Below are 12,757 nucleotides of genomic sequence, written 5' to 3'. Positions count from 1 at the left end.
TTCTACCGCTTATATTATTGCGATTACCGTAGCGTGGATTTGTATAAGCTATTCATTTACACGCAAGACAGTGTGGCCAGAGGTTGTGCGCTGCTCAATGTATTGAATAAGCAAAATTTATTTTTCTACTTACACATGTATTTCCTTTCTTTCAGATCATGTCTGGCTCTACTGTTTCTCGTCGTAAGTGCCTAAACAACCCTGATTCATTTTGTTACATCTAACATCAGCACATTTGTAGAGCAAGCCTATTTGGTATATTTCAAAGTTAAACTTGGTGATCAAGATAAATCTTGGGCCCCTCATAAGGTGTTCAAACAGTGTGTCAAGGGTTTACGGATGTGGACAAAGGGAACGCGTGATAAGATTGCATTTGGTATACCTATGGTTTGCCGAGAGTCAGGAGATCATTTCGGTGACTGTTACTTTTGTAAAGTGAAAACTTCAGGCTATAACAAGAAAAATAAATGTAACAGAGTATCCTAGTCTACAATTGGCTATACGACCAGTGGCCAATTCAGATGAAATCCCAGTGCCGGTTTTCGTTACGCTACCCTCTCTTGAAGAACATGATTATGGTGATGAACCAGGTGACAAAAACAATGAAGAATTTGAAATTAAAGAGGACTCTGTTCATAAGGGATTTCATCAGCGTTGTGTGTTGAGCTTAAAATGGTATGCTTCCTTCTTGGTCAGCAACGCGGATACGCCAAGTATCCCTGTTATCTGTACATGTGGGACAGCAGAGCTCGTGAGAGGCATTGGGTGGAAAGGAATTGGCCTCCAAGATCTGGCCTAAAACCAGGTGATCCAAACATTCTACATGAGCCACTTGTTTAGAGAAAGAATATTATATTCCCGCCTCTGCACATGAAATTGGGTCTGATGAAGCAGTTTGTTAAAGCTTTGCCAACTGGAGGAGACTGTTTCAAGTACCTCATTTTGAATTTCCTAGCCTGATAAAGGCCGGTGTGTTTGATAGTCCACAGATTCGGCAGCTCATCAAAGATGAACATTTCATCAGGACAATGTCAGAAGTCGAAAAGAATGCTTGGTAATTATTCAAAGCCATTGTCAAGGACTTTCTTGGAAACACACGAGCAAATAATTACACAGAAATTGTCCAGAAACTCTTGGGAAGCTATAAAATGCTTGGTTGCAATATGAGCATCAAGGTGCATTTTCTGCATAGCCATCTTTCTAACTTCCCGGAAAACCTTGGTGCAGTCAGTGATGAGCAAGGTGAACGATTCCACCAAGATTTGAAGGTCATGGAAGGATGGTATCAAGGTAGATGGTAGATGTACATATGATGGCTGACTATTGTTGGAGCATCCGGCGGGATTGTCCTAACACTGAACACTCCAGGAAAAGCTAAAAGCATAAATTTTTACCTTAACCGCTTATACCATTAATTTTCAAATGTTTTACAGTAAAAAAATGTCATAGAGTAACAAATCCTTTGTATGAACAAAAGAAATTTTAAATAAACAGTAAATTAAAGTTATTATTTCATTATTTATTTTTTCATTGTAAATTTTGTAATTTTTTTTACAAAAATAGAGGGTACCCTGTATCGTAATAGCTGGATGTGATAGCAAAAAATTGGGGTCATTTCTGGATTCACCGCCCAAAAATGAGTAAAAAAAAAAAAAAAAGTGTAAGATCTAGCTCAACAAAAAATGTGTTCCCCAGTGTAATGAATGTGGCGCTTTAAAATAATAAAATATATGCAGTTGTATTTAAAAAATAAAATAATAATAAAAATGATTAGAAAAAAATGTGCACATTCTCTCTTAATCTTATGATTAAAGGAGGTTATATTGTGGTCAGTAGAAGATTTGAGCTTTTACATTGATGGCCTAAGGAGAAGCATCCCCTTATTATAGTCATCTTATGCTCCGTGAGAAGAAGGATGTCTTTTACAGTGGGTGTCAGTGGGTTTTCCACGCGGATCAGTGGGAATACCACTATACTTAGCGATGGCTAAAAAGATCCCTGATGTCATGCTATGGCTTTGCCAAGTAGCATTGCCCTGGATCTATACAGGTCCTTTCATTTGGTATGTCGTTCAGTCAGTCATTGTCATTCAAGCAGAACTATACATTTTGGATGTGTCTGTTTTACAGAGAGGGACAGGCAATGTTCATTAAGTATTAAGTATTCTTGCCTAATCCTGTATTGCCTGTCAAAAATCTGCATTAAGCATTGTTTCTGGCATACCCAGCACATTCCAGCTGAATGAACTCCCATGCATCTCTGCAAAAGTTACATCATCCCAGCCCAGACAAACAAGATGGCCAAAGATCAGAACGAGGAAGAGAAGAAGATTGGGCCACCCACTGCACATTGTGGACACACTCTGGGTTTAGTTCTGCTTTAAAGAACATCAGGGAACCCTTGGGTGATGCCTAGGATTTTCCCAGAATCTTGGTTGAGAATGTTTGGCCTAGAGACAGTATATTGGGTGGTTGAACTGCCTTTTCTTTAGAAGTGGTAAGCCCCATTCACACTTTTGTATTTTTGTGTATTGTCCTCCTCTGTACATTTTCATTTCAATACCAAGCAAATGTATGTTCATTAGGGAGGAGCGTAAAATCTTCCACCTGAATAGTGCAGATTTGTGAATTTAGTGCAGCTTTTTGTATTTTTTTTTTTTTTTTGTGTTTTTCCGTTCTTCTTTGTGGTATATACTGTGCGCAAAACTACACCAGAGCAAAATATTTAGGCACTTGCTAGAATTTTTCTGACTATGAACATTGAAAATCTAGGCCATTTCTGGCTACAACCATCTGTATTGTATTGGTTTGCGATTTAATTCTACATATACTTATTATTCTTACATATAATTATTTTTATTTGTAAAGTGAGAAGGAAATCAGATTGCTTTGGTTGCCTAATTTTCTAATTTGTATGATTTTTTTCCTCCCTACCTTGACACAATCCGCACAATTGTGGTGGTTTTATCACTCTGGGTAATCTCATCATTTCAGTGTCTTGTTTTACTCATGGTAAAGATTCATATTTGTGTTAGTGCTATAGAATGTGTATGGGAAAGTAATCGTGCTCAGATTTTTGCTGCTGGAAACACTTCTATACAGTATACAGTAGTAGGAAGTGTGTCGATGTTAATGTTTCCGTTTCCAGCTCAAGCTTACTAGATAATGATATGATACAGAGCCTACCCACAGATGTCAGAGGGCTTCCTGTTTTTACTGCTGAAGCAGCTCTTCATTATTTTCATACATAGTTTCCATAAGCGCTATTGATTTTTATGTGGCTGGCAGGGGTTCGTAAATGTACATCATCATTCATTAACATGCCTTTTATCAGCATTGTGCTATTAGTTTTTGTTTCCGGGGATCTGATTTAGTAAGCCTGAACTTTGTATGCAAGGAAGTGAAGCTTGTGAAGCGGAGACCTAGTCTGACATCTATCACATGTTAACCTAGTTACAGCTAAGTAGCGGCTTGTAACCAGGAAAGGACTGGACCAGGGTCCATGTACGTGATAATGTCTTTAAATAAAAACGCTATTAGTAAGTATTGTTTTACAGATGTTCATATTTTCAGAATTTTTAAAAGTTGTCTTGTTTCTTGTCCTTTTTGATATTAGGGGAACCCTTAAAATAACTTTCAGGTCTTAAGGAACTCCTTTTATAATTTCTATATCCACCGCTCACAGTACATTAGTGTGGTGGTTAGTAGGAAGATTGTCACCTCAGGCTATGTACGCAGGTCAGAGGATTCTCATCTGATTATCATTTCAGAAATTATCATTATGGGTATTGAACAAGAGCGTGATGTGTGTAAAGCGGACGTCCAACAACATTCATGGATCAATGAACGACTGTAATGCAAGTGAAAGGGGATAGAACGCAGCGGGGTGCCGCTCACTCATCCCCCCCCTCCATGGAGCAGAATGTCCTGCATGTACAGCACTTGTTTATGCATCTTTCAGTTGTTGGAAAGGGTTGTGAATGATCCTTTCCAACGACAAAAATCTAACGTGTGTACATAGCCTTACAAGTAGCCAAAAAGATTTGTTACATTGACCTGAGAGGGCCAAATTGCTCATTGTTCAAGGAACCCTCAGCAACCTCTGGAGGAATCGTAGGGCTCCAAAGAACCCAGGTTGAGAAACACTGCTCTAGACAGGTAAATGTATTTCCTAACCCGTAATAATTTTAACAGATGCCATAAACAGTTAGCAGTTTTTTCCCCATAAAATATTGGTTTTACATTTTCCTGATGATCACCTTCTGCATTAGCCACACATAATTGCTCTGCACTGCTGACCTGATGGTGACAACAGTGGGCCGTGTCTGTGTAATCTGTCAGCGGGGTGACTTGGTGCATATAGTGATAGTGCAAGCAGCACAGCCGGGAGATGATTGTCATCTTAGAATAGAAAGTGTCTGAGCAAGGACCTACATGATCAAGATAGCCTAGTGTTCTTTTAATGAAAGCTGCATATTTAGGGGTTAGGCCTACACACAATTAGGTCATCTATGGCCCTGGTGAGGGCTTAAGATACCTAAAGCCTTTGCTAAAAGGAACTACGCCCCAGTTGGTTTTTAGAATGATCAGAATGTAGCCGTATATCCTTGTATATTCAGTGTGCAATGTCATTCAATTTCAAGCTATACCTTTGGCATAATTGTAGAATATATTTGGAATATCAAAGCTGCATAGACAATTTTTTCCCTATACATTGGTTGGTCACAGAGGGCCTGCACTTTCTATTCGAAGAGATGATTTTCCCTCACTAATCTCACATAAAGCAGTCCAAAGGTGACAAAGTTTCCAACCCAGTCCAAAACCAACAAATGTGCTAGAGTTAGCATTGGTTTCTCAGGTGTTTGCACGTTCATACATTTTAAATGTGTATTCTGTATGCAGGTTCTAAGAAAGAGAGAACTGGCTGTATTTTTTGAAGCTTCTTATATTGATTAGTCAGCATGCTCTAGATTTTATACCATAAATGTTTTACAGTCAACTTTAGCTATTGAACAAAGGTAATATATATATATATATATATATATATATGTGTGTGTGTATGATCTCCATCTCTCCCTGACACCTTGCAGCAGCAGAGCGGGACCCTTGTTCTCTCTATGGGAAAGCAGTGATCTTTTTGTAGAGTCTGACACCCCGTTCCCAGTGAGTCTCCGCTCTCCAGTGTGCAGGGAGCATGGAAACCTCTGATTCAGTGTCAGATCGCTGCAACAAGACCACTGCTTCCTCACAGATAATAAGGTATTATTATTATTATTATAGAGCTGCTGGCAGTGGACTGGATTTTCTGCTCGTGCTGTGACTGCTTTTATATTCTAATTGTAAAAGTTTTACTTGGTTAATTTCGGACCTATGGTTGACCCCAGCTCACTGCCCCATGCGCAACCATGCTCCCAAACACTTCCTATTCAAATGTATTCGAGAAGTTGGAAACTATTTTTGTGCATATGACTGCAGTTGCAGTGGATTGCGGCCACATTTTTTTTTTTTTTAATGCAACATGTTGCTTCTGGCCAACCTTGAACAGCCAGCTGCTTCCATTGATTTGAATGCAGCTGTCTTCAGCTGCAGCTCACTTAGGCTGAAATGCGGCTGCAGTTACTTTTATACCTCATCTTCCTGAAAACATTAAACCGCAGCAAATCTCAACCGCATTCAACAGCAAGAGATGGGTTCAGTGTGGTTGGGGTTGAACTGCGGTTCCCACAACAACCAAGCTTGCGATATTGAACAGGGGAGGCGGGGGGTGGCCTAAAGAGGTTCCAATGGCTTTAGGTGACAAAAAACCTTATGTTTTTCTTCCCCAAATAAACAAAGCATTGGGTCTGTAATTCTTGGATTACTTTTATTTTCAGTTTTGCAGCACCAATTTCCTTTTCTCTTGATTATCTCATGTGTTTTCCTAGTATTAGCATAGAAATATAATTTGCTGCTCATATGATTGATTTGCTGCTTTTTCCAGCAATTCTGCCCTTGCGGATTATGATTCTATCTGCAGACCCTTCAGTGGGGTTTGTCAAAATCCATGCGGTGTAACAAACAGGAAAAGGTGGAAAATAGTTTGTTGTTTCTCTATGTGCGATGTGATAAATCAGATGTCGGACATGTCATAATTCAGGTAAATGTTTACAAAAACTGCATACTATTCTGGCCTGTGAAATGCACTTGGTGGAAATATGCCAAACAGAGAAGGGGGGAATCAGATCTCTCAGATTGGAGATATTCCCAGTGTCAAACACAATATGTTGCCATTTACCTGGTGGACTGAAGGTATTTATCTCTGAACCTTGAGGCGCATTAGGAAAAATGAATGTATTTGTAAGTCCTGATGTGTAGAGTTCAGCTAAACATTGTCTGACTGTTATTATACAAAACACCAATTAGATGGTAGACAGATTAAAGCAGAAGTCAGCAGTTGGTGGTAATGAGCCATCAAGATTCTATCATAGCAGTAAAAAAGGCTAAAAGACAAGATATGGGACCCTCATCAGCTGCTAACCTGTTCTCCTATTCACCTGCCAGCATATTTGTTATGCTTTTCATGACTATTATGTTCCTAAAACTCAACTGTGTTTTGTGGTTCACATAAGATATTTGCAGGTAAGCATTATGGCTTGGGTGCTAACAGACCACAGCTTGCTGATTGGACAGTAAAGGAGCAGCAGAACATGGAGGGTTTTTATTCATCCTCTATACTCATATTCAGGAAATGGGACTGATTGCATTGTACAGCGCTCTAGAGACGGAATACCACACTCTCACAATATTATTATACAGGACATCATTTAAAATCATGTAAATACACTTTTATTAATTTACATTCAATTCAATTTGCTTACCATGGCCAGTCCGGTTACTGTCGATTGCTGGCTTTGCTTGGCAGAATTATTGTGTGAGGTATGAATTGTGTTAGTAAATGAAGTTTCTGCAGGTACAAAGATAAGTTTTGAGAAACTCTTAGAAATATATTGACTGATCAAAAACATATTTAATTCTTTAGAAAACCAGTCAGTCAGTCTTGCAAGTTACATACTTCTACCCTGCAGTGCAGGGGGATTGTTATAAACCAGGGGGATTCCTGCTTCTGCATCGTGTGTCTTCTCAATGGATATAAGTCATGATAGAGATTCATTACACTAAGGTTGATTTTACTGGTTCCTGAAAGCAGATTTGAGTGGTAAAATGCTGTTATTTAATTTTTAGTCCTAAGCATGGTGGTAGACCACAGATAACACTGAAATGTGCCATGGCAAACTTTCGAACGTGTGACTTTATCAGTGCCGCAGAATCACAACACTATAACGATTATTATTTTTTTTTTAATTGCTGTCATTTCCGTGCTTTAAATGTGAATATATTTTAAAGTAAAGTAAGTTATTCATGTTGTCAGGCTAACATTAAAGAGGGAAACCTTCAGATTCCAGCTTAGCAGAATGATATTTATGTAGCAGTATGCTGTTTGTTTTGTGCAAACTGTATGTGCCAGACCTAAATCTGACACACACAGCTGTGAGTTTTATATGTGCCAAAAATTCGATCCCCCTTGTGGCATTCCCTCTATTTTATATATATATATATATATACACAGGGTGTACACACATACACAGGGTTCTCCCCAGGCACTTTTAGCTGGGCGCACCACCCGGCACTTTTCAGCACCCACCCGGCTGTTTTTGGGTGGTTACCAAGGAGTTTGTTCACAATACAGGGGCTTCCACCCACCTAAAATTTCTTCTCACCCGGCTTGAAAAAATTTCTGGGTTGAGCACTGATATATATATATACACTTGTATTGACTAATCTAATTACGGAGATTATGCTGAGACAATAAAGTATATGAATGAGTTTGTCCACTAAATATATAATTGAGTTGAATGAGCAGCTTTGTATTCCCAGTGAGAATTGCATTCATATACTGTGTTGTAGAATGACAAATCTTAGCCAAATGGATTTGGTGCAGGGATACATATGTTTCTTGGGTCTACTGGACAGCTGAAATCCCTTTAATGGACAGTCAGTGGGAGACTTAGGAAATATGTTTCATTGTATATGACTGCCTTATGGTGCTGTTATGGCCCTGTCATGCCACCCCTACCTCCAGCTATATCAGGCTGATTCAGTTTAGTTTTAGATTTTGAAGATAAAAAAATCAGTTTGAACTATTAATGATCTCTTAAGTGTCTCATACTTAACTTCAATGCAAACACATTTTTGGTTGCAACTTTCTAAAGAGCACGATTTGTTATGTTTTGCAGTTCCTTCGAGAGGACATGAACTACAAAGATGCTTCTCACAAGCACAATCACTTGCACAGAGAAGATAAACATATTACAGTGGAGGATCTGTGGAAGAGGTGGAAAACATCTGAAGGTGAATAAATGTGGAGAAAATCATGACTTTGCTCTGCCTACATTTGATTTTTATGTTTCATTTGGAAACATGCCCATTTATTTTTTTAATATTCCTTGTTGAAACCAAACTCTGGGCATATATAAAAACTAGATTTAGTTACAGCAGATTACATCATAATTGGCATTCATCCAGTGTACAGAATTGTACCTAAACCCACAGTACAGTAAGTTCCAATGGACTTACACGGCAGCTCACCTTTCAGTGCATTTATATGAAAAGCTTGAAGTTTGCCTTAGCACAGCAATGAATACCACACGTCAACATGCTTATAATACACTGCAGTGGCATGGTATAAAGTGGTCCTAAAACTTCCCCCTTACATCTAACCTTAAAGTAGACCATAACGCTAACATCAGACATTATATTAGATATCTATTCTCACTCACTTTTCATTCCCCCTCAGTGGCGCTGGCTGTGTCAGTTTGCATCCTCGAAAATAAAACATCCATTATATGGAAGCCGCCATCTTGTGTGTGGCACTGGTAAACTTGCCATCCACTCCTGACTTCCTTGTCTGCCCACATTCCTTACTGCCCAGGCCCTCTAACCAATCAGGAAGCCAGTGTGGTGCCTTTTTTGATTGGTTTGTACATTCATTATATTTGTCCTCATTGTAATACATTTTTTTCATGCAGCATCTAGGGCAACTTTTCTGCCTCCATGAACTTGATTTGGCACTACTTCCAAATACTAGCAATTTTGCAAGTGGTTTCAGGGATTTTTTTGCCTGTAAAATATCTGGAATTTGGGGGCGGATGTCACTGTGCAGACGGACTGTGCTGAGATCTGCTCACCTGCAGCCTCAGGCTAAGCTGACCGTGCCAGAGGTGCTGATGAGTGACAAGCAATAAAGTGCCACGGCTAAAACCACGGCTATCAAATGACACAACTTAAACCTGAGCCACTGATCCATCCATGACTTGAGGCCACATTCCTAATGGCTTCCTGGACACTGCGACTGGGGGCAGAACCAGAAGAAAGATGTGGCCAAATTCATTTTTGAAGGCAACAACACAGCTACTTGAATAGATTATGGGCTTTTATTTTATTTTTTTTCTCTCATCAGTAGCGATATTTATGGTTTTCATGTCTTGTAATTTGACACACAAGTGAGTCCCACCTTTTTCTGTCTTGCCATTTATGAGTGATGAGTAATGTCTTCTTGTAGTCTTCTATATTGTTAGACAGGGTAATTGTCAGAGTGAGGATTACACTGTTCTGATTGGGAAAATAAGCAGGAATACATTTCAAAAGCAGTGAAAATTCATGCATACAAAATCTAGTCATATACAGCTAGCTGGTAAATGCTGTCTACAAAATGTTCCAAATAATAATCTGGATAAATACTGTACAATGAATGATTGTGGTAATACTTTAGCGGCTAAATCTGGGCAAGCTGTAGCATGAACTCATAATGTGTAATTATGTTTAAAAAAAATTAAAAAAAAATTGGTATGCTGAGTGAAGGATCTAGAAGTGATCCTGTTTTGTTTTTCATTTTGCAATAAGTTCATTACAGGTTACATTTTGTTTTAAGCTGCTTCCTTTACTTTGTTCATTTAATGTAAAGTACAATATCATAATTTTCACGCGGTATGGTATCATGCCTTATTAATGGGACAAATTAACAGATGTGCACGTTTCAGCCTAACCAATTAAAGTAGTCAGACACCAGCTTGGGAAAAGCCTGAATGAAGATGAAAGTGCCAGTGACAAATCTTACATTACTATAGGTAGTTGCAGGGAATTGGACCATTAAATAAATGTCAGGACCTTTTAGGGGCAAAGATATTTACTGGTGGTAAAATACTGCATTGTCTTGTAACAGGGTATTTTCATGTACTTTTTGCCAAAATTCTTCCTTATTCGAGGTTAGTGGGAAGATCTGTGCTATCCAGGAGACTGTTCAATCGCCAGAAAACACTGGCATGGAATGCTCTTCTGCATCTAGCAGAACAAGTTGGCCTTGTTCTTGTAAGGAGATCTACAAAAACACGCTCTGTTGGTGAAGCCTGAGAACAAGTTTCAGAAACTCTAGACTAAAACATGACACTGCTTATTCAATTTGGATACCACAGCCTAGGAGGCAGTAAGAAAAATCAGATAAGGAGAAAATTGTATAAAGTTCCTCGTTGTGATGTAACTCCTGCCCTTCATCACACCATCGCCTGATATCTGGTTATATCAAGGAATGTATTTCAGGCAAACTGACTTTCTTTCATGATCACATATCCGGTCAGTCACATGACCTTGTCCTGGCTTATCTGCTCAGTGGGGCACTTTTTGGGACTTTGGCTACACACCACAGCCTGGTTTTTGTAAATGGAATGAGCTGTGGTATGGGCAGCTCAGGAGTCCATAAAAGAGCTGATGGTGATACTCTCTCTGTTATGACTCCTTAGTCTTTATTAGTATGGAGAATTTTGGCAGAGCACACAAAGCTCACAGACGGATTTGGGATATTAGCTATGTGTGAGTCTTTGGAGTTTGAAGCAAAATATAAAGCTGTCCAGATGGCCATGTTTGCAAACATACATGTGTCTGAAGTCTGTTTGGTGGCTTAGAATATGCCTTTGTGACTGCCACAGTGTTATACTGTAAACTCCCATATTTCCAAAGCTATATTGCAAAATGAAACCCTAAAAACTTCAACCAGTGTTTGCCAACTGGTGGTCAGCGAGAAAGTTTTGGTGGTCCGTACCACGTCTCCCGTACGGATTGTAGGTTCAGGGGGGTGGGCTCAGACCTGCGATGGGAGAGTGGGCGGGTTCTGGCAACATGACGTCACTCTGGGGAAGGTTCTTCCTCTTTGAGTGACACACGGCTCCCCGCGCATGCACGGTCCGGAGTCCCTGCATTTAGTGGTCTGTAGGTCCGAAAAGGTTGGTGACTTCAGATCTAAACCACACCACGAATGCTACTTTACAATAAATACAGCACACTAATAAAAATGATCTCTTTAAGGACATACCCTTGTAAATTGCATTTGTAATTTAATTATAGTTTTATGGTAAAAATGAACTTTTAGCATATGATTACTATAATTATATGTGTCTTTGTGCTGGTAGCAATGTGCATTATTAGGATGGATGGTCACAGGTGCTATACTAGGGGTTCTAGTAGCGTGCACAAAATCCCGGCTATACATACCAGTAATTAAAATTCTCCGACTTAAGGGTCTCTGAGTCTGTGTCAAGAGTTCTAATTAAAGATGGCTTTACTACTGAGCTGTATAGCTGCAAAGAATTCAAGCTGTAAGCTGAGTGATCTCATTAAAATCTAATAGATCACAATAGACATGGGGTTTAATTACCAACATTTTCTTGGTTTGTATTGTTGGTGGACACAAACAATCTCATGTGGAGGAGTAGTTAATGAGATTTTCTAATGTCATATTTGTCCCTGACTAATGGCCTTCTCTACTCTGTGAAAGTTGCATGGCTGGAAATGTTTTCAGCATCTGTGGTATAATTTATGAAATTGAGCTAATTTGTGAAAGGCTAATTGACTGGCTTTGGATATTTGGGGTGTACAAAAAAAAACTACAGCTTTTCTAGCTGCAAAAAAAGGAAATTTTATAGTGAAGATATTGGACAATATGACTTTCCAATTGCAATTTTTGCATTTTAAATAGAGTGGGTAAAATGGCCATTTTTAAAAAAAGACTTTGTCCCTTCACATCCTGTCGCATAAACTTAAAAGAGAATGAGAGAAAATCTAAAGAATGTATCTATATTAGGGGATTCAATATTTGTGGTAACAACTAAGAATTCAGAATTTACATTTGCGTTACAATTGATGACTCCCCTTACTGGGCCACATTGATTTCCTTCCTACAATTCAAATACATTGGTCTACACTATCAAAGTAATGATAATTGGACTACCACTATCACAGCAATGATAAGGGAATGGGTTTAGCTGGTAGGGTGTAGAAGCGCAGTTGGGTCGGTAGAATTCTCATGTCGAATGACGTTTCCTGTATGCGGGGAAGTTGGAGCGATACACCGGTATTCATGTGAATGAAGTCATATGCCAGTGTGTAAGCAGCCTCGTATTGGGAAGACGACTATATCATTTTAATATTCCAAGCTTTTATTGTTAGAGTTCTTCTAGAAGGTATTTGCTGTATAACTGCTATGTTTGTCTTACGTGAGTTGGTGTATTTGCATTTCAGAATGTCCAGCCCCATAATGACAGATGTTATTATCAGAGATGGCCGTCACCTTTTCAGATGATTGTGTAGAGTAGAAGCCACATCACGTTTGCTCCCAAATGTGCAGCAATTATGCTGCTGTGTTGACATATAAATATTAGCCTTAAGTGCAG

At 39.0% G+C, this 12,757-nt stretch overlaps 1 protein-coding gene across 2 annotated transcripts in view; it reads left to right on the top strand.

The window, feature by feature from the left end:
- The window catches only part of STIM2 (stromal interaction molecule 2), a 58,345-nt gene that overhangs the window by 29,436 nt on the left and 16,152 nt on the right, over positions 1-12,757 (top strand). For both annotated transcript variants that reach the window (XM_072406354.1, XM_072406355.1), the window contains exon 3: positions 8,273-8,387. In XM_072406354.1, coding sequence (XP_072262455.1) covers positions 8,273-8,387 — 115 coding nt within the window. The remainder of the gene's footprint in view (positions 1-8,272; positions 8,388-12,757) is intronic.

The sequence above is a fragment of the Pyxicephalus adspersus genome, chromosome 3 (assembly GCF_032062135.1).
Source record: "Pyxicephalus adspersus chromosome 3, UCB_Pads_2.0, whole genome shotgun sequence".
Taxonomy (NCBI): Eukaryota; Metazoa; Chordata; class Amphibia; order Anura; family Pyxicephalidae; genus Pyxicephalus; species Pyxicephalus adspersus.
The sequence above is the reverse complement of the archived record's forward strand: the minus strand, read 5'-3'. Positions and strand labels throughout refer to the sequence as shown.